General features: G+C 58.7%; 3 protein-coding genes across 3 annotated transcripts in view; 1 reads left to right on the top strand and 2 right to left on the bottom strand.

Moving 5' to 3' along the window:
- Positions 1 to 3,587: 3,587 nt before the first annotated feature.
- SEMA3G (semaphorin 3G) lies at positions 3,588 to 15,166 on the bottom strand. The gene is made up of 16 exons (XM_047692437.1): positions 14,971 to 15,166; positions 13,058 to 13,218; positions 12,898 to 12,960; positions 12,308 to 12,427; positions 11,952 to 12,042; positions 11,711 to 11,827; positions 11,340 to 11,485; positions 11,025 to 11,139; positions 10,864 to 10,933; positions 10,416 to 10,560; positions 9,905 to 10,136; positions 9,720 to 9,811; positions 9,039 to 9,080; positions 8,075 to 8,303; positions 7,650 to 7,789; positions 3,588 to 6,305 (listed from the first exon to the last, which is right to left on the bottom strand). The coding sequence occupies exons 1-16, from the start codon at positions 15,077 to 15,079 to the stop codon at positions 5,865 to 5,867; spliced, it is 2,313 nt and encodes a 770-aa protein (XP_047548393.1). The 5' UTR covers positions 15,080 to 15,166; the 3' UTR covers positions 3,588 to 5,864.
- Positions 15,167 to 20,042: 4,876 nt separating this feature from the next.
- TNNC1 (troponin C1, slow skeletal and cardiac type) lies at positions 20,043 to 23,196 on the bottom strand. The gene is made up of 6 exons (XM_047692424.1): positions 23,071 to 23,196; positions 21,520 to 21,550; positions 21,146 to 21,292; positions 20,748 to 20,862; positions 20,355 to 20,491; positions 20,043 to 20,268 (listed from the first exon to the last, which is right to left on the bottom strand). The coding sequence occupies exons 1-6, from the start codon at positions 23,092 to 23,094 to the stop codon at positions 20,237 to 20,239; spliced, it is 486 nt and encodes a 161-aa protein (XP_047548380.1). The 5' UTR covers positions 23,095 to 23,196; the 3' UTR covers positions 20,043 to 20,236.
- NISCH (nischarin) overlaps positions 22,473 to 24,186 on the top strand; it is a 35,649-nt gene continuing 33,935 nt past the window's right edge. Inside the window, exon 1 of the mRNA XM_047692405.1 lies at positions 22,473 to 22,599. The gene's annotated coding sequence lies outside the window, so the exon portion shown is untranslated. The remainder of the gene's footprint in view (positions 22,600 to 24,186) is intronic.

Here is a 24,186-nt window from a genome sequence, read left to right as displayed (position 1 = left end):
TTGGAAGGGTCTCATACCTTGTACATTTTTTTTTTCCAAAAAGCAATGTGGCAATTGGAGGCCATAAACCAAAAAGTTGTTATTTTTCAGAAAACCGAAAACGAAAAACTTGATCTACTTTCTCTGTAGCAAACCACCTCCAGCATGTGCAACAGCTGTGCAGTGTAATGGCAGGAGGCCCGGATGGAAGGAAGGAGGCTCAGGGCTCCTCCCTCTTGTCTTTGCTGTAAACTTGTTCCCTGACCCTGCCCTGCGAGCACCTCTGATAAACAGGAAGGCATCCACGCCATCAGTATCTATCTCCCTTAGAGCATCTGAGACCTGTCTAAGCCATCAAAGGCGTCCCCAGACCCCAGGAGCATTCTGGAGGGGACTCCAGACTCACCAAAAACAATTCCCCATTGTGTTCCCCCCTCTTGGAAATCAGGGATTTGTAAACAGGCCCTTACATTTAGACAGGTCCTGCCCTGTCTTTGTGCTGGTGTGTTTTTTCTTCCCTAAACAATGTCCTTTCCAGCAGGGCCAGCCTGTTCACACCATTGTCTGAGACCCTTGGACTACAGGAAACAGCACCAGATTCTTATCAGCTGGGGGTGGGGGGCAGCGTGAACAGATGAGGTCATGTCCATAAAGCAAGTTGCCGGTCTGCCACCTCATTCTTCTGTACCTTTATCTGTGAGAGCAGAACCCCCCTTGTCCTCCTAACAGGCCTATCTGGGCTTTCTGTGTCCCTCATACCGTAGTTCTTTCCATTTGATGACAGACACCTGGACTCCACCGTAGGCCTCTGTTGATTCATTTTGGAATCCTTGCCAGCCCGCAAAGGTCCCCCTTTCCTGGTCTTGCCTCTTTGCCCAATGGGATGCTTATGGAAGTGGAACACACCCCATTGGGCTGGATTAGGGTACACTCCAATCATCTTCCTCCCTGAGGGAAAGGGGTCAAGACTGGTCACCTGAGTCCTCCTCAGCAGAGTCCTTGAGTGCAAGCTCCCAGCTGAATGCTAAGGTCTGGGTGAGGATAGGGGCAGGTGTCCCTTATGAGGCCTCCCTGGAGTCTGTGCAACATTTCCCATCCTCAGCGGAGAATGGTCTTTTAAAAGGCTGCAATGGGGGCGCCTGGGTGGCTCAGTGGGTTAAGCCTCTGCCTTCAGCTCGGGTCATGATCTCAGGGTCCTGAGTGAGCCTGCTTCCTCCTCTCTCTGCCTGCCTCTCTGCCTACTTGTGATCTCTCTCTCTCTCTGTCAAATAAATAAATAAAATCTTAAAAAAAAAAAAAAAAAAAAAGGCTGCATTGAGGAACCAGGAGTTTCCCTAGTGAAAATCCAGCGGGGAAAGTGAAAGCCTTCATTAGGATAAGGCCTCTGGGGAACCGGCCCAGTAGTGGTATCCACGCCAGGGTGGGCAGGGGAAGGGCAGTGGGAAGTGGGCACAGGGCCATAGTTGCTGTTTCCTCATCTCCTGTTCCCCAGAGGTGGGGGTGAGGCCGGAAGAGGAGCCAGGGCAGGGGCCCAACAATCCTTAAGCTCCTAGTCAGGTATTGTACGAAACCTAGCCTCTCCCACTCAGCCTCTCCCTACACCAGGGCCAAGTCTGCAGTCTCAGAAAACCCTGGGGATTTGATCTTGGTGTGGCCTGAAACTTCTCCTTTGGGAGATCCTGAGAACCAGCAATTGGGGAAGCCTGGGGTGGATCCCTAACTAGGAATGGAAATCAGGCTGTTTCTGAGCAACTGTCTCCTAGTTCTAAGAAGGAGATGTGGCTGGCTGGAGAAGCCTCCGTGCCCTGGACTGACAGAGGCATGTGAGTGAGTTCCCTGCCCAAACCCCCACCCCCAACGTAACTGATCTGGGCCCCTGGAGGGGACAGCATGGCCCCTGATGGCTGCTGCCTGCTCCCTCCTCCAACTGAGGGTTTCGAGGGATGTCTAGAAACTGACCTGGGCTTAGCTGAATGCAAGGAGGCCACTTGAGAAAGTGAAAAGAGCTGTTTTTCTCCTGTATTCTGCTCCCTCCCTACACCCACTCTTCCTTAGAAATGAGTCCCTTGGACTGCTGGACAGCCACAGGCTTGGGGTGAACCCCAGTCATCCACAGAGGATCTGGCCAGGAAGCGGGCTGTGGAGGCAGACTGAGTGTGGGAGGATCGGCAGAGGCCAGACCCAAGGGCCAGCAGACTGGCGGCGTGGCTGCCTTGGCCTAGGATGGTGGGTCCTGTTCTGGTGCCTGTCGTGGGAAGCCAAGCTGTGGCTCTCTGAACTGGGAGGCCAGGGCCTCCACAACTTACAGGCTTAGAAAGCAGAGATTAATAAACTAATCTCACATGGCAGGGGAAGGAATTAATCAAATCCGCGTTTTCTCAAAGTATGTTTCAAAACATTAGAAACATGAGGCGGTGATCACTTGATGGGAAAAAAGGACCCCAGTTTTGGGAGAATCATGTAGCTTGTAGCAGACCTGCAAATCAATGAGACATTATCGTGGGCTTCTTAGGGACTTCACCGGGCAAACGCGCTGCACACACAGCAGCTCCGTGGGGCTAAAGGGACAGAAATCCCCATATTTATTTGACCCTTGTCACCCTACACCCATTTGGGAAATGATGACACTGGCCCAAAGACAAGGGGAAGTGTGGGACTTTGAGGAAAAAGCTGCCAGAGAGAGAGAGGGAGGCCCCTGAGGCAGGAAATATGGCTTCAAGGTGGGAAGCCTGGGGGGAGAAGTCCAGGCCCAAGGGTTGGGAAGGTGGGAACAGAGTTGTTGTGGCCTAGGGAGAGAAGAGGCTGTGGAGGCCGAGTACCTCCCAGCCCCACACTCTGTGCCAAGTGGGCGGTGATGATGCTTCCTGGGCGATGGCTTAGGTCGGGGCACAGTGGTTTGGTGCTGTCAGGCCCAGGGGCAAAAGGAGGACCCCTGCTCCAGGGCTTCAAGATGGGACAGATGACCTACTTGTTAAGCCCCCCTACTCTGGCGTATGGATTGAGGGACCCATACTCAGCATGCTAGCAAGAGGTTAGCCTGGCAAGATGCCCCTCCCCTCTTCGAATCACTCCTGCCTTATCTGGGCAGGGGCATGATGTCACCAGGGGAGTGGGAGCCACGGGCTGTGGCGCCTTCAGCAGCATCCAGACTTCCCCTCCTCCTCACAAGCTTCTACCCCCACAGCGCAGCCCAGCACCCCAGGCAAGAGCACAGTGGCCTTAATATACGTTGGTATGTGGCACGCCAAGTAGACAAGCACCAGTCCAAGTGTTGCTGTTACAAATATTGAGTGTTATTGTGGAAAAAGGAGCAGGGCTGCCTAAGTGCCCAACTGCCCTTTGCCAGCAAAATTTTTTTCTGACTCAAGATCTTCCTGAAGCCTGAGAAGGTCAGTCTCAGAAGCCTGAGGGGCAGGAGTTTCCTAACTTAATAAGCCATCTCAGTTTCCTAGACAAAGCACTTTGACTCCTTCCTTCCTTCCCCCTCATGTCCATCTCCCTCCCTTCTAGAATATACCCCTTAGGGTGTCCTTCTCCCGTTTGGAATGGATGGAAAGGCTCTTCCTTTCTAGCTCACACAGATGGTATCAGTCAATTTAGAACAGAAATACAGAGATGCAATAATGATATAATTATGTGATGTATTCACTCCATCGCTTTCCTTGTAGGTCTGTGTGGTAGACCACCATGTATCCTCATCAGAGCACAGAGGTGGTCATTACAATAAAAATAACAATAGTAATTAGGAGAAGTGTGCTCTGCAGACAGAGAAACCACAAGGCGGATCTCAACATATGAATATAAAAATAGAATTCACACACAGAGGCATTTCCAGGAGCTAATCACACACAGTACCTCATGGGTGGGAGGTGTGAGGAGTTCGCAAAAGCTGTCCACAATTTTCTAAGTGCAGGTGTTCCTTGTTCAGGATTGTGAGCTCCTCTTGCATTTTCCAGAGCAGCTTCCCCCAGAGAACGCTGCCTGGAGCAGCCCATGCCTGGGTCTAGCCTAGAGGCCACTGAGGACCTGGCCATTTCTTCCTTGCTTCGCTGGAATAGTGGGCCTGCAGCTCTGTGCACCACAATTCCTGGGGCTCTGTGTTCTTTCCTGCCCCTCTCGCATGGCCTCTGCCTCTCCCTGTGCTCCTTCTCCTCCCCCAGTCCTCCTCTCCTCTGCTTTAACCTGCAGGCCTCCCAGCCACAGAAACCCCAGGCCCAAGGCATCCCAAGGGGGTGTTGGGTCAATCTCAGTGCCTCTGGTTCACTGTCTGTGAAGTCAAAGAGGAAGGGGGGCCCATTTCGGATCCCCGTTCTCTAGAGGTGATGGGGTGACTCACATAAAACCCAAGGCAGAGGCACAGTCTGGGTTTGAGTTCAACTGAGCAGGAAGCCCTGTCCTGCTTTTTATCTGGTGTTTTTTCCTTTCTTCATCTTGGTTGTTTTCATGGGGGGAATCTCAAACTTGATGCTCTTGTCCCCCTCCTGTCGGTTTTGTGTGTCACTAAACCTGCTCATATGCAGGCTGGGACAGACTTTTCATTCAGTCCTCCTCCTCCTCCCCTCTGTCCTCCCCAGCCCAAGAAACACATCACTGAGTATGGCAAAAACACCCCTACACCCCCAGACCGAATGCATCCCGGCCACCTGCGCCTCACCCCCAAAAACCAGCAGGACTTAGCAGGCTTTTGCCCTCCGTTTTTTTTCCCCCTCGAAAGAGAAAAGTCTTGATAAATGAAACCAACCACCACCAACCCTGCTTAGTAGAAACCAAAGATTCCAGGGTGGGAGACACCTGGTTTTCCTGTGGCTCTTGAGCTAACTGACACCATCTTGGGTTCTTGAGAATGCCTGCTCTGGGGTCCCCTAGCCCATCCTAGCGTCTCTCACCCTTTCCCCATCCCAGAGGCCTCCCAACCCTCTGTGACAAAGCCCCGCACCTGGTCCTCCCACCCAGCGGCAGGTTCCCGCCCTCCCCAGCTATGGGCATGCTTGCACTGCCCCGAGAGAGACAGCCCCCTCCTCCTGCCCCACACTTCCCCAGCTCTAGTCCACAGAACGGGGGATGACATTCCCCCACAACCCACCCTCTCCCTGCTCATCAGTCCGGAGACCCTGATGGTGGGAAGGGAGAATCCTGTCAGGAGCTCTGGGCATTGCAGGGAACCTGGCCTGGCAGCGTGGGGTCTGAGGAAGGCAAGTCATGCTGTGAGACACCGCTAGGTTTATGAAGTAGGGCCTGAGGCCCAGACCACCCCTCGGGTGCCAGGGAGCTCTGGCTGTCCATGCTTCTAGGATTCTGTGAGGGAGAAGAAGTGGTGGACAGCGGCAGGGAGCCACCAGGATATCAGGGCACAAAGTGGGGGGAGGGTCTCACTGTTTCACCAGGTCATAAGTCCCCTTAACGGGTGCTACCTGGGAGGCAACTTCCATCTTCCTCCCGCTGCCTAAGGGCCCCCCACCCAGGCACCTCCTCGGACACACCCACACAACCACTCCAAGGGTCACTCAGAATGGCCATTGTTCTGCCTGCTGGGAACGACCCACCCAGCCCTCTCACCACTGGGCACAAACGGAAATGTGCTCTGGGGGCCATATCTGAGAACAAACAGCAGGCCCACTGGGGTTGGCAGCAGTCAGAGGGAGGCTGGCTCCAGCTAGGACTGGGAGCACAGAGGGGCAGGGAACAGGTCTCGGATACGGGGCGCTCCATCGGGCCCCAGCCTTTCCTGGGGGCAGCCTGGTAGAATTTCGGGGGGCAGAGACTCCTCTATCTCTAAGAGGCAGTTGGGCATGCAGGCCCCCCTCTGCCCTCGCTGGGTGGGTGGGAGACTCTGGGGGCTGCTGGGCCACCCAGTCCCTCCCGACCACCCTCTGCTCTATGCTCTTCTATGCGGCCTCCACCTCCCGGGGCGTCCGATTGCGCTCGGCCTGCACCCGGCTCTTCACCTTCTTGCCCAGCTCCGGCCCTGGCCAGCTCTTGCCCTTGGCCTGTTTGCCCCGGCTCCTGGAGGAGCACCACACGCGCTCACAGTACTCGTCCACCCGCGGCAGGTTGGCGAAGCCGATGAGCTGCAGGATGTCCTTATACCAGGCCTTGGAGGGGGCAGAGGCCAGGCCTCCCCGCGCTGGGGGCTCCTCCGGCCTCGGCTCCCGGGGAAACAGGCTGTGGAGCTGTGAGGCCGCGATCACCTCCAGAGCCAGGCGGACCACGGTCTGGGAGAAGCCATGCTCCAGTGTCTTGCAGGTGTAGATGCCGGCGTCCAGGTGGCTGAGTCTGCGGAATAGCAGCCCCTGCTCTGTCTGCAGGACTCGCTCATCTGTCTTGACCTGTTGGGGGCGTGGGAGGGTGTGAGGGGGGCGTGGAGTAGGGCACACACACCAACAGTTTCCCTCCCCGCAGTTTCCAGATTCATCTCTCAGGGCCCCGTGCTGAAGCACTCCCCTCCCCGCTCTTTCCTGCCCAGGCTGACTTCCTCCTCCGGACTGTCAGCTAACTGCAGGCAGGCTCTCACCTTCCCAGGATCCAGGATGGGGCCTGCAAAGGAGGCTTTTGGTTTCTCCCCTAGTCAGAGCTCTGGGGCACCTACCTTGGCCTTGGGGGAACCTGCCACATAGTCCCAGGGACCAGAGTGGGTAAAGGTATTTAGGGGCTTTTATTCAGGGAGGGTTATACCCACAGACCTAGGACCAGAAGTCCTCACCACTCTGCGCGCGCGTGCGCACACACACACAAACACAAACACACACACACACACACACACACACACACACACACACACAGCCTTCCCTTTCCCTGACTGCACTGTTCACTCTCCCAGCCAGGGGTGGGCGGAGTGCCCATCTCAGGGCAGGAGGCAGCCGTGCTACTCTGATCCGGCCTGGATCCTGTCTGCACATCTGCACATGGAGGCTGGATCGCCAGGGCGGTAAGTATTGTGTAACCATCTTGTTGCTTGCTGCCTCTGGCCTCCTGGGGGTGTCTTCTTAGTGCCTAGCCCAGCAGCTGGCCCCAAGCTGGCCTCCCCCGGTTCCCAAGCTGGAAGGAGAGCCCCTCCTGTAATGAGTGTCCTCCCTTCCCCTTCCCTGCCTGTGGGAGAGGCTGGAGAACGGTTCCTCACCCTGCCACACCCACGCCCTCCTCGGGCCCCAGACTGAAGCCATTTCTGGGGTTGACAGACCTTTCCAGATGGAGAGGGTCTGGGCAGACAGCTAGACTCCGTGGAGGAAGTGTTGAGCTAGGCAGTGGGTGGGTGCTTAGGGGTGTATGTGTGCACAGGTTTCAGTGCAAGTTAGACACCCCCTGGGCAGAGGAGAACCAAGAACCCCTGGGAAAGAGACCTTTCAGAGAGGAACCTTATGTGTAAAAGCATGGGGGGCTTCTTGGCCAGGCCAGCCCCACCTCCCTCTCTTCCATCTCTGCTCCCCACCTCCCAGAGCTCAGCCCAGTGCCTGGGAGTTAGCGGGCTCCCTGTCACGGGACGGCTTGCAGCCAGCTCTCGCCTGGGCATTCCCAGGGGCAGAAGGAAGTGCACCTCCTTCTAGGCACCCCAGGGACTTAATACACACTTCTCTTCAATTGACCTTGAAGGTTCCCCCCAGAGCCCCTTCCTAAGTTCAGAGAGGGATGTGGTGTGATGACACGTGCAGGCTGGAGGCAGGGTCCTTGCTCACCTGGTCAGGCCCCTGGCCCCCTGGCCTCTGCACGAACCAGTGCACGGCCGCCTGGGAAGACTTGGGCAGGCACTCCAGGAAGGTGCTGTTGTGCTCCGTGCCGTAGACCGTGATGGCTGCTGCGGAGCCTGCAGCCTCCTCTGGGGGAAGGGGGGAGGGGGGCTCGGCTCAGGACTGTGGGACCCCGGGGTCCCCCACCAGTGTGACAGGGACCTAGGTGTCCATCCCTCTGTCCAAAGACCCTCCACCCATACACTGATGGGAGCTGCACACATAGGAAAAGTGAGGTGTGGGGGGGCTGTTAACACAGGACCAATGAGGCCACACTTCCGAGGGTTGAGCCCAGGCCAGAGGGGTGAGGAGGGGCCTGTGGGAGCCTGGTGGGTCTGCGCACACCCCCGCCCCTGCCACCTGCTACTACTCACCTTCCTGGCTCTCAGCCAGACACTGCAGGGCAGGATGGCCGTGCCGGATGTCCTGCCTGCGGAACCGGCGCTTGCCAGGGCCCGGCCTGTAGTGGGCGCAGGAAGCACCGTCCCAGGCACAGTATGGGTCTCGGGCCAGGCAGCACTCAGCACAGGCACTGCCGTAAGTTTCACATTGGTGCAGCCGCAGCCGGGCCACGCCTAGCCTCGAGCCCACGTACAGCGTTTGCTGGCAGGGACACAAGCAGAGCCAACATGAGCCCAGGCCCCACCTAGAAGCAGCTAGGCTCTTGGCCCCCTTGGGCTTCCTGAGAGTACCCCACCATTTGCAGGCAGTCTTCCAGAACCTCTTGGGTGCCTCCCCAAATGCCAAAAGTGTTTATCATGCACCTGACACACATCAGATCCGTGCTAGGACACAGAGGGCAGGGGGCAGACCTTGTTTCCTAAGGGGCTTCTCCAAGCCCTTCCTGCTGCTGAATTTTGCTCTCTACCTCAATAACCTTTATCCTGACTTGCCTCTGAGCTTAGAAATACACTATGCTTTAAGCAATCCCAATACAAAAGTTGGGATTTACCCAAAGATAAACCGGGGCGATAAGCTTGAGATTTTGCCGCTTGCAAAAGGACCCAGCAGGCCTCTAAAAAGTGGCTCTCCCTTGCAGGGTTTAAATTCTGGATTTTGTTTTCAAGCAGGAAGCTGTCGGCCCAGGGGGACTGGCCTTTGTGGATCTCCCCTTCTCTGAACACAGCCTCACTTACTCAGGGTTCCCACTGTCCACTGGTTTCATGCATGGCATCTCAGCTCCCTGCTGGACTCTCGAGCCTCATGACAAGGCCTCACCAGGCAGCCCCAGGGCCTGCTGCAGCCCCGCTTTCCAGCAGACAGCAGCCTGTCGTGCTCGGAGAGTTTCAGAGGAGGGGTCAGAAGAAGGAGGAGGGGTGGGGTGGCAGCTCCTCTTACCCTTTTGACAGAGATCTCCATCTCGGTGATGGGCGTTGGCACCTGCAGAAGGAGGAGGGTCTCAGAGAGGGGTGGGCTGGGGCCAGCTGTGTCACTCCTTCAGCCTCCTCCAGCCCTCACATGGGAGCCACCTACCTCCCAGTCTGGGTCAGTGAACTCCCTGGCAACTAAGGCCAGACAGTCTTTCCCAGACATTGGGTTATTAGAAAGGTCCCCTCACCCTGGCTGGCCTCCAAGGAGGAGGCTTAGTGGAAAGCACAAAGCTCCAGTGTCCCCTCCCACAGCCCTGTTCTCCAGGAATGAGGCAGCTGTCCCACATTACCCATCCCATGTCAGGATCCCAGCAGTCCCCCAGATGCAGACGATGCCCTGCCTGGCCCACAGAAGCCCTTAGAGACTTTGGGGTCTCAGCCACCCCCTCACTGTGACTTGAGCCTGGCAGGGTTTTGTCAAGGGGAGATCACCTTGGACACCCCTCCCTAGGCCCTCCAGACTTTCTCTGGGCCCCACGGCCAGACAGCAACAGCAAGGCAATTTCTCCTCCACTGGCTGTGAGCTCAGTAAGGACAGGCCCATCCCCCCTGCACTTTGTCCTGTGTCCCAGGAGCCAGGCCTAGACACAGCAGTGGGGCTGGAGCGGACCCTTCCCATCAGTGCTCCCTCCCCGCAGTCTGCCCTCACCTTAAACACCTGGAGCTCCTCCAACACCACCTCCTCAGACTCAGTGGAGCCCCCACCCTGGAGAGCAATGACCTTGAGCACGGAGCCCGAGTCTGGGGCAGGGGAAAAGGGGTCAGTGGGAGAAGGAGCAACCCCCTCCAGCCTACACACCTCCCCGGCCGGGCCACCCCACTCAGCCCACCCACCAGTCCCCAGGAAGATGACGTCGTAGGTCCCGTCCTCCGCCTCCACACGGTCCACCACGATCTGGTGCAAGTGCTGGGCCAGATGCGTTTTGACAAGCACGGGGCGGCCCCGCCGTGGCCGCACAGGCCAGAACATAAGTGGGTGGGCTCGGGCAAATTGCAGCACCTCATCTGGATAGTTCTTGGTGCTGCCAAAGGGTCGTCCTGGCTGTGCTGTCATCTTGCTGGGGCACTGTGAGGAGCGGCAGGGGGGCACCTGAAGTGTCCTGGGGCCACACGCTCCCCAGCCCAGCCCGTTTCCAGGTCCCATGGCCTGGGCATGCCCACATCAGAGGGGCTGTGCTTGCCGTAGCAGAGGCTCCTTGACATGGCCAGGCCTCTGCTCCCCTCCTTCCACCACCCAGCCCCTCTGGAGTCCTAGCCCAGCCCAGCCGCAAGGTTGACCCAAGGTAGAATCCCTCTAGGAACTGCTCAGCCCTCTCTCCCGGCCTGGCTCCAGGCAGACACTCACCACTCCAGGCCGAGGGAAGGGCACCTTGCCCCCATAGGGTCCCCACTGGTGCTGGGGACCATCTTGGTGGGCAAAGGGTCCCTTGAAGACCTCCCAGATATCCTCCATGTGGTACACGCAGACAGCGAATCCCTGGAACACGGCACTGCCGAGGACGCACAGGGACAGTTAGGCCAGAGTGGCTGTCACAGGTGGGAAGGGGCAGCCTGGCTCCATGGACAGGACAGAGGGTGATCGTGCCTGCAGACAGCCAAGACCAGAAAACAAGGACACCCAGACAAAGACAGAGAGAAGGAGGGAGAAAATAGAGCCTCCGAGTCCTTGAGTCAGGGACAGAGACAGAGACCCACGGTAAAGCCGGGCCACAAAATCAGGGGCTCGACAGAGGACACTAGTGTGCAGAGACTGAACCAGGGCTGGGGATATGAGGGGAGACCCGTGTGCCCACCTGACCGTGCTAAACAGAGCATACACCTCGAGGGTCTTCCCTGAGCTGGGCCACAGCAGGAACACGTCCTCTGGGAGACAGAAGGTCACTGTCAATGCGCCCACTCACTGCTCTGAGCCCTCTGCACCCGCACCCGCACCCAGCCCTGGCCACGGCCTTACCCAGCTGGTCAAAGTGGGTCTCGGCACCACCAGGGCCAGGCACCGAGCACACCAGCCTGGCCTTGAGGAAAGTGCTCCATTTGCTCACCAGCACGCGCTGGCCACCAAGGTCATTCTGGGGGTAAGGGTCAGAGTCAGCCTCCAGCTCCATGGGGACAGGCCCCCCTCCTGCTCCTCCACCCTCACCCTTGGAGGGAGAGGCACGGATGCTGGCTTCACACCCTTGCCTCATTTTCCCTCCTGCTGCTGGTGGGGACGGGTGTAGGAAGGGAGTGTGGTGAGGATCTGACCTCACCGCCTCCTCCCGGCTCTCACCACGCAGACACGGCCGACGCGGCTGACGGTGACACGGCCTGGGCCACCATCGGGTGAGGGCACAGTTTCCGAGAAGAAGAAGTACACCTTGTCATCATCCTGGTCAGAGTTGTCAGCAATGCGGGCGGCCATCACAAACCGCGGGTCTGGGAGGTGACAGGGTGCAGCTGGTTGGGGGAACCTCACAGGGAAGGATGGGAGCGGGGTGGGGCGAAAGGTACCAAACCTCCACTGTGGGCCGGAGTCCCAGGGAGTAGAGTGGGGCTGGGCTGTCCCTCCCATCCCCACTCCAGTGCTAGGCTCTCCTGCCTCCCTGTCAGGGCTGGGGGCAGATCCCAGTCAGCCTTGCCCCTGGAAGACCCTGGGCTCACCGTGTAGGAGGTTCTGGTCAGAGTCAGAACGCAAAGCTGGCCGGGGACCCCCACTCCGGAATATCATGGCCTCGCGCCCCAGGAAGTCAGCCGTGAGGCCCGTGTACAGCTCCCCACCTGGGTGAGAATGGGGCAGAGTCAGGGGAGGAGGGCCAGGTCCCATAGCTGGTCCCAACCCTTCCCAGTGACATTGACCAGCACCCACCCTCCTCATGCCCGTCCTGGCCTGGACATCACCCACCTACAGAGGTGCTGGCGAAGGGACTGCTGGGCTCATGCGGGCACCGCCCCCGCCCACTTTCCACACTGCTGGGCTCAAGGTGGAGCACATGCTGGGGGAGAGGGAGGAAGGGAGGGAAGGGTGTCACCTGGGAAAGCAGCCCAGCCCCCCACCCAGGCAGTGGCCATCGCGTGCAGCGGGAGAGTGGGCGGAAGACGTCCTCATTCAGGGCCCCGCCAACGGGGTCAGCCTGGCACAAAGATGCCTTTCAGCCCCTGACCTCTCTGCCCTGAGCCGGGCTCAATGGGAAGTGTTCAGATAGCAGGGCAGAAATGTCACTGCGTCCCACTCCCTTCTGGGGCCTGTGCCGGGCTCACCTCCCCACGGTGCCCGACCGTGATGAGGGCACAGGTGGGCTGAAAGGCCCCAGTGCCGCACGCCAGCAGGTGGGTCCGGTTGTGGGGCCGCAGCACCCGTACGAAGTTGGCACACTCCACCTAGCAGGGAGAAAAGGGGTGCGGTAGAGGGGGTGAGGAGGTGTTTACCATCTCCATGGGCTCCAGGACTCAGCCCTGCCTGGCTAATCAGCTCTGGGGACCTAGGGTAAGGGTGACATTCTTCACAGACTTTCAAGAGCCCTCAGGATCTGCTCCAAATACCCGTAGCACAAGTACCCCTGGGGAGTGGCCCCAGGCTCTCCTGGGGGTCAAGCCCTGGGTGTTGGTCATGGTTGGGGGACAGTCACTCCTTTTTTTTTTTTTTTAAGATTTTATTTATTTACTGGAGAGTGAGAGAGAGAGAGCATGAGAGCTGAGAGGGTCAGAGGGAGAAGCAGACTCCCCGCTGAGCAGGGAGCCCAATGCGGGACTGGATCCGGGGACTCCAGGATCATGACCTGAGCCAAAGATAGTCGCTTAACCAACTGAGCCACTCAGGCACCCGGGCAGTCTCTACTGACAGCACTCACCAAAGGATCTCTTCCCTTGCGAACACACTCTTCCTTCTGTCCTGGCTGCGGTGGCCACTGGACCTGAAAGAGAGCCTGGCTGACGCCTGATCTCACAGCCTGTTTCCTCATCCAGCCTCCCAGCTCACAGAGAGACCCTCCCTTCCTCCATCCCGCTCACCTCCCGGGGATCCGGCCACGACTGGTCTAGCCGCAGAGAGTAGATGGCATCACGGCCCCCCAGAAAAAGGCGGTCCCGGTACTCATCCAGGTACATGGCCCGAAGGTCCAGGGAGCCCCGGGGACCCAGAAAGACAGCTGAACGGTTGGCAGACAGGAGATCTCGGAGGGAGCAGATTGGAAGTCAGCAAGTACTGCTCCGCCCACGTCCCCCGCTAAGGTGTGGAGCTGGAGGGCCCCAGCTGTGCATTCACACACACACACACACCCCACATCTGGGAAATGTTTCCAGCCCCAGGCCTGCTGAAGGGCTTCTGGGAAATGGCTCCTGGGAGTGGGTGGGACAGGGGCTCTGAGCCCTGCTTCCTACCCCTTCATCCTTTAGTCCCTTGATCTTTCAGTTAGCATCTCCTTCCCATCTGTGCCCATCTGTGCCCACTCCGGTCCCCAGGGAAGATGGCGCCACCAGCAGAACTTATGGTAGCAAGCTGGGTAAAGTGCTGGGAAGAGCCCAGGGGAAGGCTGAGTGAGTGTGAGCAGTGGGCAAGGCTGACTCCGTGGGACAGGTGGACAGACACGGGAGAGCATTTCCAGCAGAGGAAACACCTGACAAAGGCCTGGGTATGGGAAAGGCAGGCTATGGTCAGGTGGAGCCCAAGGCTCTGGTCCAGGGATGTGACTAAGGAAGACTTTCTCCTCCGTAGACACTGCCTTCCCAGGCCCCAGCTGTGGGGGGTGGCTGGCTGGGGATGACGCTGGGCCCAGGAGCCGAGGATCCTGAAATAGTGTCCTGGGGTTTGGCTAGGGAGGTGGAGGTAACAGGTGGCCAAAGGGGCGTGCAGCAGGATGTGGTGGGAAGGGGCGTTGGCCACCCCTGGGAAAGCCAGGTATCCCACACCTGCCCAAAAGTGGCAAGCCCGCATCCACTCCATCCCCAAACTCATCAACAGCCTCTTCCAGGAAGCCCTCCATGGCTGACAGTACTTTCAAGGGGATTTGACCTATTGAAGCTTTTTCTTACGGCTTGACTTTTGCCCCAATCCATAGCTCCCAGGATAGGACCACGTTTTCCCCCTGCACCAGACCCAACCATAGACTCCAGAGTAGAGCCATGTCTCCTCTCCCAGACCTTCCAGAGCAGGCTGGGTCTCCCCACTTGGTTGGGGGTTCCCAGGGAAGATGATCACCCGTCTGGTTTCCCCAAGAAGTGGCATGGGGCGCCCGTGTCTCAGGGACCTTCCCCGTGGACCATCCGCACAGGTTCAGAGAAGTCTGCACCAGCTGCAGCACGGAATACCGGGTTAGAGCCGCAGGGGCACCTCCTGGGCCAGGATGGGCCAAGAGGGGAGGCTGTGATCCCCTTTGGGCTGTGAAGAGCCTCCGGAACAGAAAGGGAAGGACAAAAGCCAGCACTATGAAGTGGGCTACAAGAGGCAGATGGGAGGTGGGGGCCTCTAGGCTTTGGGGACAGGGCGAGGGATTCCACTGCAGGCTGCTGGCCCAGGCTCTCACAGGTGCCCAGGCTCAGTGCACACCTCCTCCAGACCTGTCCTCTCCATCCCTCCCCATCTCTCCCTGCCCATCCCTACCAAGGCCTCTCAGGGCTTCCACGCTTCTCTCCTTTTCTCAGAAGCCCCCCTCCCCAAGTTGTTCCCCTGCGTCTCTGCTTCTCCCTCCTCCACCTCGGGGGACCTGCCCCTGCCCTCCTCCCAGGTCCCGCCTCTGGCGGCAGCTGGATCACCATCTCCGGGAATGACCCTGAAGTCCTTCCCACAGGCTGTGTAGGAGTGACTGCATCCCTCCGGCGGGCAGAAGAGACTGCCCAGGGGCTGGCTGGGCACCCCTGAGCCGGGGATGTCACAGGGTCCCGGACTCCCACAGACGCACCCTTGAGCAGGCGTGCACTGCTGGTACCTCGGTAGGAGAGCCGCAGGCGGGGCACGCTGGGGCCAGGGGTGGGGCTGCCCCCGTGGAGCAGGAGGCCCCCCAGGAGGCAGCAGATGGCCCAGGCCGAGGGGGCCATGCTGGGGAACCGAGGGCACCACGCTGCTGGCCGAGGTGCCCCAGGTCCGCCGCTGGCCGCTGGTTGTTGTTCCTTCCACGGCCGCCAGGCCTGACACTTATAAGGCAGCGGCTCCGCCCCCTGTAGGGCCCAGAAGGCGGGAAGGAGGAGGGAGGAAGGGAGGGAGGGAGCAGCGGGAGGCCCACCCCGCCTCCGTTATCCACCTGCTGCCTCTCTCTCCACCCTCACTGGTGTGGTTAATGGCCTCTGTGTCACATTGGCTAGTTTCCCATTGGGGAGACTCTTTCCCGGCTGGGGTGTGGGTGGTTTACACGAAATGTCCACAAACCCAAGTCCCCAGGCTCCAACAAAATGTCGTGGAGGCCAGGGGGTGGGGGGGACATAGCCTGGAAGAAAAGTCAGGGGTCGGAGATCAGAGGTTGCTGGGCTGGCTAGAAGTCTAGCTGAGCTCTCCTTTGCTCCCTGCCTTTCCATTGCCCATGACAGAGACCCCACGACAGAAACAAACTGACTCTGGCCCAGATCCCTGATACCAGGAGTGTCCAGCTCCCCAAAGCCCTGCCTGGCTCCTCAGCTCCCCTGGCAGGGCCTAAGTTGCCTGGGAGGGTCATTCCAGTCCAAGGGACTCCATGTTTTGGGTGGGGGCTTGACGTCTGGCCACACTTCATAGATTTGGGGTTGGCAAGAGATGAGCCCAGCCTCCTCCACCCAAGCCTATCCCTGTCTGGCCTCCAGGCCCCTTCCCAGCTCACTGGGGCAGAGGACAGGATGCACTCCATGCTTGGGGACTCCCCCATTATCCCTCAGCCCTGCAGATCCACCAGAGCTCTAGGCCTCAGTGTACCAAGGGAGTAGTGGGTTCTTTCCAGAGTTCCCCTTTGCACACAGACACTACACCTATGTCCCTCCAGAGTGAGGGTGGAGGTAGAACACTTACCCCATCCCCCATTCCCTCTGCCCTGCGCACTGATTCAGGGGCAGGCAAGCCACAGAAGAGGGACAAAGGAGGGACAAGCTTGAAGGATTAAATAGGGGCAAGTGAGGGGACCTCCCTATGCCCCCATCCCCCAGCAGCCCTCCTCTCTGCCCGCCCCCCGCGGCTGCCATTCCATCCCACCCTAGAGCGCTTCACTCAGAATCTGAGGTTCTAGGCACTAAGATCTCAGATGTCAACCAGAGCTGGAGCTCCAAGGATCCTAGAAATTCCTGCAAGTTAGTCCTCCCAGATGGACCAGCCTGATATCTTCGATGGTGGTCAAGAAACTTGGGGCCATCAGAGAAGGAAGGACCTGGCCCAGGTCACACTGCAGGCTGAAAACAGGCCCTGCTCAGCCCTGCCCCTTCCTGGGACCCTTTTCCTTCTGGGACTTCTGGGGTCCTGGGATCCTTCCTTTCCCACCCCCATCTCATCCCTGGAAGGGAAACAGGTTGGCTCCTTGAGTCAGCATGAGAAGGACCCAGGGACCTGGAACCCTGTCTCCCTGTCTCCATCACCCCCTGCCACCCACATACATGTCTCTCCCTAGGGGGTCCTGACCTGGCATTGGGTGAGGGGCAACTCAGGGAGGTCAGGGACTAGCATCAGCCCACCCCACCCCTGGCTTCTCCAAGAAACTTGGCCAAAGCCCTCCCATCTCTGGGCCTCAGTCTCCTCCTTCCATAGTTGAGGAGCAGCCAGCCGGCTTGGGTGCAGGCAGGCTCCACACTGGTGAGGTGTGCCTGTGCAGGGGCTGTCATGGGCCCTCAGGAGGGTGGAGCCCCTTTGCCTCCAGTTCCCTGGGGAGATGTTTCAGCCTGCAGACTGGGCTGAGGGCCAACGTCTGGCTGAAGATTGAGCTGGACAGCCCCTCAACTAGCATGTGGCCACCAGCTGTGATCAGGAGGCCCAACAACTCCTCAGTCTGCCAGCTCGCCCTGGGGGTCTCAGCTCAGCCAGCCCCCGCAGCTAGGGCTGCGGGGAGGCCTGGGTATATTGGAAGCGGATGTGCTGGGCAGCTCACTCCACACTGCAGAAAAACGGCCTGTTGCTGGGGCTGGGAGCCCGAGAGCTACTGTTAACTTGTATGGCCTCAAGCAGCTCTTCTCCCTCTTTGGGCCTCATTTCCCCAGTCAGGGAAGGGAGTGAGGATCTCCTGTGAAGGCCCCTGCTTGCTGGCGCAACTTGGAAACAGACCCCAAGTATACCCTTGATACCCACTGACCGATGGATCCAGCCACAGGCATCTTGTGCCATCTAATGGACACAGAGGGAACTGCAGGAGGTTCCACTGCGTCAGGCCCTGGGCAGGGCAGTGGGGCCACCCTGAGAAACCAAAGCCTCTTGGGGCAGCAGGCAGTAACCAGACGACCGTACTAGGAAAAGGCAGGAGCAACAGGAGACTCCAGTGATTGCTTCTGATCAAGAAATCAAGGGAGACTTCATGGAGGAAGCCCTATCTAGGCAAAGGATGACATAGCCCAGAAAAAATGGAGGGGACCGAACACAGCAGAACAAAGTAGATGATGCACATGGGGGATCTTAATGCTGGGTGTGGTGGGAGCTTGTGAGCTCTTGTGGTGTGCGTGCTTGTTGGATGTCTCTAGTTCTTCCCCAACCAACCTCATTCTGGAAAAGAGACACTGGGACCATCACACAGACTCCCCTCCCTATGGACACCTCCCTACCCCCTGCCCAGCCTCCCCATGTAACCTCTTGATAGTGGCCCAGCCATTCTCCTTTTTGGTTCGTGGAAAGCTTAACTCTCGGAGTTTCTCTCTTTTCCTTTCCTGATCCCAACAGCAGCCCACGTCCTCCAGGTGCCCGGACCCTAAGTCCTCCTCACCAACAACCACCTTCTCCTGCCCAGGCCTCAGCCACTGTCCTCGTCCTCCAACTCACCACTGATAAGGATGTCACCTCCAGCATCTCCACTCAGAATCCCTTCCCGTGGATGCCACAGTTCTTCTCTCGTGCGTTCAGCCTGATTCCCCTTGCCCAGCTTGGATCCAGGCATTAAAACATTCCCCAGAGAACTGTAGCCTCTCCCCTTCTGCAGCCTCACCCCTGCATCACGCATTACCCTTTGCCAGCCTCACTCGGGGTCCCCTCCCCCCGCCCCATGCATTCCCTACCCCACCTTTAAATGAGCTTCCCTGTTTTCCATGTCTCCCCGCAGCTCTGGCACATTTCCTGTAAAGCTGCACCAGTGCTGTCCATGCCCGCAAGCTCCCTTTATCTCACCTGGCTCCTTTGGTCCTCTCCAGTCGGGCTCCAAGGAAACCCTCATGGCCACATGGTCAAGACCTCGGGGGCCTCCAGGTCCCTAACCCCAGGGCCACCAGCTGATTTCAGTGTCCCCACCCTTCCCTCCTGGCTCTCAGGACTCCTCATTCAGCCGGGGTCTCTCCCATCCCCCTGGCCACACCTCCTCTCCTGAACTACCCACATGGGATGGCCGGTGTCCACCTGTCTATACTCCATCTCCCCAGGGGCCTCACCGCGACCGGGGCCAAGAAAGCCCTTCTTACTCAGGACACGTGACTTTACAGAGCACTCTCTGCCCCCTCACTTAGCCCCAGCCCTGCCTGGACATCCTCACCACCCTGTCCCAGAGGCATTGCAGCCTGGACACGTACAGAAGATTCACTCTCTCTTCTGTGACTGTCCCACCTGAAACGCACTTCATCCAGGATCCCAGACTACTCCTGCCTCGTGGCCACTGCATCTCCATAATCCCCATTCCAGCACCACACTGGTTCCCTCACTGCGTTCATCACCCGCTTGTCTTCCTGAGCAATGGTCAATTTCATGAAATTAGGGACAGAGCCTCCCTCTGAACGGTTGCAGCATCGGGCCCATGCCAGGCACAGGGTAGGGATGTGACTAGGGCAGGTGGGCCCACGGTGGCTCTACTTCCTCTCCCAGGATGTCGTTGCTCTGCAGTGTAACGCACAGATCCTTGAGTTTTCCAGCTCCCGAGGGCAGGCCTGAAGGGACCCCATCGCTCTCTGGCAGCCGGAGAGCTCCCGCAGCTCTGGCCTCTGCTGGAGGCATCTCCAGAATTCCAAGACTGTCTCCGGAATGCTGAGCCTGTCTGGAGAATGCCAAGGCCAGGGCACAGGTGGAGAGGCCTCGGAGTGGCTGGGTGGAGCAAGGACAACTGCTGGCATTCTGGCTGAAGCCTGCACACCATGGCCAGCTGTCGCTTCTGCGAGCACCACTGCTGACACCGTCATGTCCTTGCTGCCACCCTCTCCAAGGCCAGCGCCACTGCTCTGACCCCCACTAAGTTGAGAGCCACCAAGCCTTACATTTCCATTCCATCAGGAAGGGACAGTGGGCTGCTGGAGCCTCCAAGTTTCAAGGGAACTGGAAATTATGCCGGTGTGGACCTGGTGTATCAGACAGAGCCCCGGGCTGGGACCCATAGGTCTTTGTTGGGTCACCAGACTCACTGATGACTTTGACAGGTCCCTGCACCTCTCTGGGCCCCTCACTTGGCAAATGGGTGAATGGAGGAAGAGCAGATGGTGTGCCCCTCAGTCCCGGGCAGTCAGTGCCACTAGTGTGAAATGCAAGTGCCACAGCCCACTGAGCCCCCATAGCACCCTGCTTCTCTGTAACCGGAGCTGAGAAGGAGCTGGGCTGCCATGCCAAGTGGCCTCCAGGGTCTAGCAGGGTGCTCTGCTCTCTCCAAGCACAGGACCTCTCAGCTGCCAACTGGCGACCAAAGCCATAGCCCCCAGGAGCCTGTTCACTGTGGATTCCTGGGCCACCACCAGGTCCAAATGCTGAAACTCTGGAGATGAGGCCTGGGAATCAGCAGTCCTAGAAAGGAGCCACTGAGCCATGGAACACGGTCATCTCCAACCCGACCTAAGCCCGCTGGTAGAAGATGGTGTAGGGGGACAGGTGGAGTGCAAGCAGGAAGTGGACATCAGAGCACCCACAGCCCCCTGGGGTATGAAAACCAGACAGCAGGTATCCAGGGAACAGAGCTTTAATCGCATTCCCTACGACAGGGCTGGGGGAGGCAGTCAGGGAGGGCCCACCCCCTCCTTGGGAGGGTCGACAACACACCCAAGCTCACATCTTGGGGACCCCAGCCCCTTGCCCCCACCCCAGGCCCCAGCTGGAGTTGGAAGGTGGCACCGGCAGCTCCAGGCGAGGGCTGGTATCTACTCCACCCCTTTCATGAACTCCAGGAACTCTGTGAAGAGAGGAGCAGGCCCAGGTCAGAGAAGGGGTCTGGTCAGGTGTGGGTAGCAGGGGCCCGGCACAGCAGCGCCCCCTCACCGTCATAGTCAATGCGGCCATCATTGTTCTTGTCACCATCCTTCATGAGCTCCTCGATGTCATCTTCCGTGATGGTCTCGCCCGTAGCCTGAAGCATCACCTTCAGCTCGTCCAGGTCTATGTAGCCATCAGCATTTCTGGGTGGTGCGGGGGCAGGTGGAAAGGGGTGGGAGGGAGGGAGGAAGCGGACCTCAGAGCTCCTGGTGCAGGCTAGAGGAAGGGAAGAGGCAGCCCCAACCATGACCCCAGGAGGCAAGGCGGGGCTGCTGGGAAGAGGGACATCCCATTCTCCCACTGCCCAGAATGGGAGACTGAGGCCTTGAGGTCACAAGACTGTCCCCTTTCCCTGCCTTGGCTAGGGTCAGGGTCAGAGATCCAGGGACGTGCACTCACTTGTCAAACATGCGGAAGAGGTCCGACAGCTCCTCCTCAGACTTTCCCTTACTGTCATCCTTCATGCACCGGACCATCATGACTAGGAACTCATCGAAGTCCACTGTGCCGCTGCCTGCGAGGGGCGCGGCATGGCCGTCAGTGAGGGATGGCTAGAATGCTCTCAAAGCTGACCTCTGGTGTTGTCCCTGCCCGCACCCTTATAGCAACCCTATGAGATGAGTGCGGTTGTCATGCCCATTTCATAGATGACATGACTGAGGCTCAGACTGGCTAACGAGTTCCTTCAAGGGCACTGAGTAACGAATGGCAGAGCCAGGACTCGGGTCCCAAGCAAACTAAGGCTGAGGCGGGTCTGGGGCCGCGGGGGTGGTGGGGGGGCGGGTAGGAGGGCTCACCGTCCTCATCCACCTCGTCAATCATCTCCTGCAGCTCCTCAGGTGTGGGGTTCTGGCCCAGCATCCTCATCACCTTGCCCAGCTCCTTGGTGCTAATGCAGCCATCTTCGGCGCCCAGCACGAAGATGTCAAAGGCTGCCTTGAATTCTGTGTCCGAAGGCAGGGGGAGAGGGAGGGGAGATGGTTGGGGGAGTTACAGGGTGTCCAGGGCTCAGAAGCCTGGACCCCAGAAGGCCAGACCTTTGGGGCTACCTGCCAATTGCCCATTTCCCTCCAAGACCTCTGAGGTCATAGTAAGAGGGACCCCAGCCTCTGGGGTCCTTCTGCTCTCCCAGCCTGGCACCACTGTACCCCACATGTATCGGAGCACTCACCATTTTTCTGCTCCTCTGTCAGCTGTTCTACCTAGAGAGGAAAGGAGGTCTCAGGACTCATATTCAGGACTTAGCTGCTGTTAAGGAAATCAACCCTTTCCACAGATGGGGGAACTGAAGGCAGGAAGAGGCAGGGCATTCCCAGGTCACAGTCCTCACTCCTCCCTCCCTACCCGCCAAAGCCCTGAGGTGACCCAGCTGGCCTCACTGAGGCCGGGCTTAGGGCCAGGGTGACAGGTGGGTGCCCCCTCCAGGGCCAAGGTGACCCTGAGTAACAATAGTCAGTGACCACTCAAGTGCCCTTTTGGCCCCCCTGCTGAAATCCAAGCTGGGTGGCCTGAGGGACAGCTGTCCCTCAGGTTGGGACAATAAAACCAGTGTGAGGATAGGCAAAGCCATCCACTGTAACCTGACCGGGATGGCCACTGGGCTATTTTTAACGGGGAACAAAGTTAAACCTGGTGATTGTTCTGGGGACTCTGGCATGCAGGGGGTGGGGCAGCGTTATCTGGCCCCCTGGCCTGCTGGTGCCTCAGGAGCCAAAATTAGTCCCCAGCCCCACCAGGCCTTGTATGGGCACAGGGTAGAGGGCTTCCCTCCCCCAGCTGCATGGACTCCTGCAGGATAGGCAGGGACAGCCCCAGAGCCAGCTGTAGCTCTTCCGGCCTGGGAGTGGAGCTGCACTCCCAGGGCTGAGGGAGGGGTTCCCTTGGGGACAGTTGTCTGGGCCGAATGTCCTTGGCTCTGGGGCAGGGGCAGGTCAGCAACACCCCCGACTCCTGGGAAGGACTAGTATCTGAAGCCCCTCAGTGACCCTAGGATGCTGCAGGGACTTGGGGTGACTACTCTCCAGCACTCTCCCCTGGCTAAACCACTGAGCCCCAAGCCTGCTACGCCTGATGGCGGCTGCAGCCCCGGTTCTCTATTCCTTTTCCGCTGACTCTCCCCCATGCCCAGGGCTTCCCTGCCTACCTCAAACTTCTAAGCCCCTTCTCCAGCTCAGGATTCTGGCTCTCCAGCCCCCTCCTCAAGCTCCTGTCCCACCCTCCACAGCATCTGCAGCCTTCCGAAGAACTGGAGGTAGGTGGGGGATTATAAGTGTGAGAAGCAGAGTGTGAGGGGCAGGACTGGCGAGGGGGGACAGGGAGACAGCAGCAGATTAAGAGGGGCAGCTGGGAGGAACAAAGAGATGGACAGAGTGTGAGAAAGGCAAAGATCCAGAGACCACAGACACGAGTGAAGGGAGGTGTGACTAGAAGACAGTGACACAGACTACAGACACTTGGAGACAGGAGCAGACATGATGCTAAAAGCGGGGACTTCCTCCACCCACCTAAAAGCTCCTCTCCAGACCCTGAACCCCTGACTCCTTCCACACCCTGGAACTGGAATGCCCGATCCACCATCCCCTTGAAGGCCTGGGCTGAAAGTTGCACGGGCCCTCTCCTGGGTCCCCCACCACCTTCATGGGATGACCTCGCCCCCCAACGTGAGTTGAGTGAGCCCCCAGTGGGCCCACCCACCCCAGCCCTGCCCAGCCCAGTCCCTCACCGCAGCCTTGTAGATGTCATCCATGCTGGCGGCTCACAGGGCAGGCTGCTGGGGTTGCCAGCCAGTCCTGGGCTTAAATAGCCCTGCCCCACCGCATTCCGGGCCAGCCCAGCCCACCGCTGTGTGCAGTATCCTCCACCCCCTCCCCCAGCCCTGGTGATCTCAGGCTGGCCTGAGTCCCTGTGTCCTCTGCCCAGTGCAGGGAGCAGATGAAGGGCTGCAAGGACCACATCTTTTCCCCTCTGTCCTCCATGGCTCCCAGGAGACTCTCTGGAAAGGTTTCTTGAATGAATGAAAACTCAAGCCAGGAAAGGACAGGTGCTGCAAAATAGTGGGCCCCAGGCCAGGCCCTTAGGCACACAGCAGCTCAGCTCCAATCAAGGAAGTGGGCAATATTATTTTCAATTTTCAGATGGGGAAACTGAGGCTCCTAGAGGGCTAGTGACTTGCTCAGGGTATGGCTGACTTGGCAGCCCCCGCCTTAAGCTAAACCTGTTGGGGAGGGGGGTAATGCTGGCCAGCAGTATGCGAGGAGAGGACCTGCCAGGAGAAGCCTCAAATACCAAGCTCAGAGTATGTTGCTCTGTAACCATTGGAGAAAGAAGTCATTGACCCACCTTAGCACAGAGCTATCTGTAACCCTTCAGCCAGGGGTGTTAGAGCATCCATGCCCAAGACCTCTCATCTCCCCAGGGAGAGCAGTACTAGCTCTGAGTTTGGGTTAGTTGCATTTAGTCAATGAACACACCTACAGATGCCCCATCTGTGCCAGGCTCTTCCCCTCCAGCTCTGTTACTATCCCTCTTCGGGGTTCCGGTCTTCCCCTGGCTTAGGGCTCCATTTCTGTGTCTGCCCTTCCCTATTCCAGCACTGTGGCTTCTGGGCCCAGGGCCAGCCTGTCCCCACCACCTTCTGAGCTCCGGCAGGACAGCATCTGGGGGTCTTGCACTCAACGACCAGCACATACCGCTTCCTTCTACCCAAAGGCAGAGCCCCCTCTCGATAACCACACCAGCTCCCTGCCCTGAGCGCTGCGCCTTGCACGGATTAACCCCACATAATAGAGGAGGTCTCCAAGTCTCGGAGTGGTTAGGAACTGGCGCAGAGTTACTCTGT

Source organism: Lutra lutra, chromosome 1, assembly GCF_902655055.1.
Source record: "Lutra lutra chromosome 1, mLutLut1.2, whole genome shotgun sequence".
NCBI lineage: Eukaryota > Metazoa > Chordata > Mammalia > Carnivora > Mustelidae > Lutra > Lutra lutra.
Note: the sequence above shows the minus strand (reverse complement) of the source record. Positions and strands in the feature narration are given on the sequence as shown.

Excerpts from the sequence above, each read along its gene's own strand:
- SEMA3G (XM_047692437.1), bottom strand. The coding sequence starts at position 15,079 with ATGGCCCCCTCGGCCTGGGCCATCTGCTGCCTCCTGGGGGGCCTCCTG. Across the intron at positions 9,812-9,904 it reads CGTCATCTTCCTGGGGACTG|ACTCGGGCTCCGTGCTCAAG; the intron begins GTGGGTGGGCTG and ends CCCCTGCCCCAG. Across the intron at positions 9,081-9,719 it reads AGGAGCTCCAGGTGTTTAAG|GTGCCAACGCCCATCACCGA; the intron begins GTGAGGGCAGAC and ends CTCCTTCTGCAG.
- TNNC1 (XM_047692424.1), bottom strand. The coding sequence starts at position 23,094 with ATGGATGACATCTACAAGGCTGCG. Across the intron at positions 21,551-23,070 it reads ATGACATCTACAAGGCTGCG|GTAGAACAGCTGACAGAGGA; the intron begins GTGAGGGACTGG and ends TTTCCTCTCTAG. Across the intron at positions 20,269-20,354 it reads TGGCCGCATTGACTATGACG|AGTTCCTGGAGTTCATGAAA; the intron begins GTGAGGGGGCGC and ends CTCTCTTCACAG.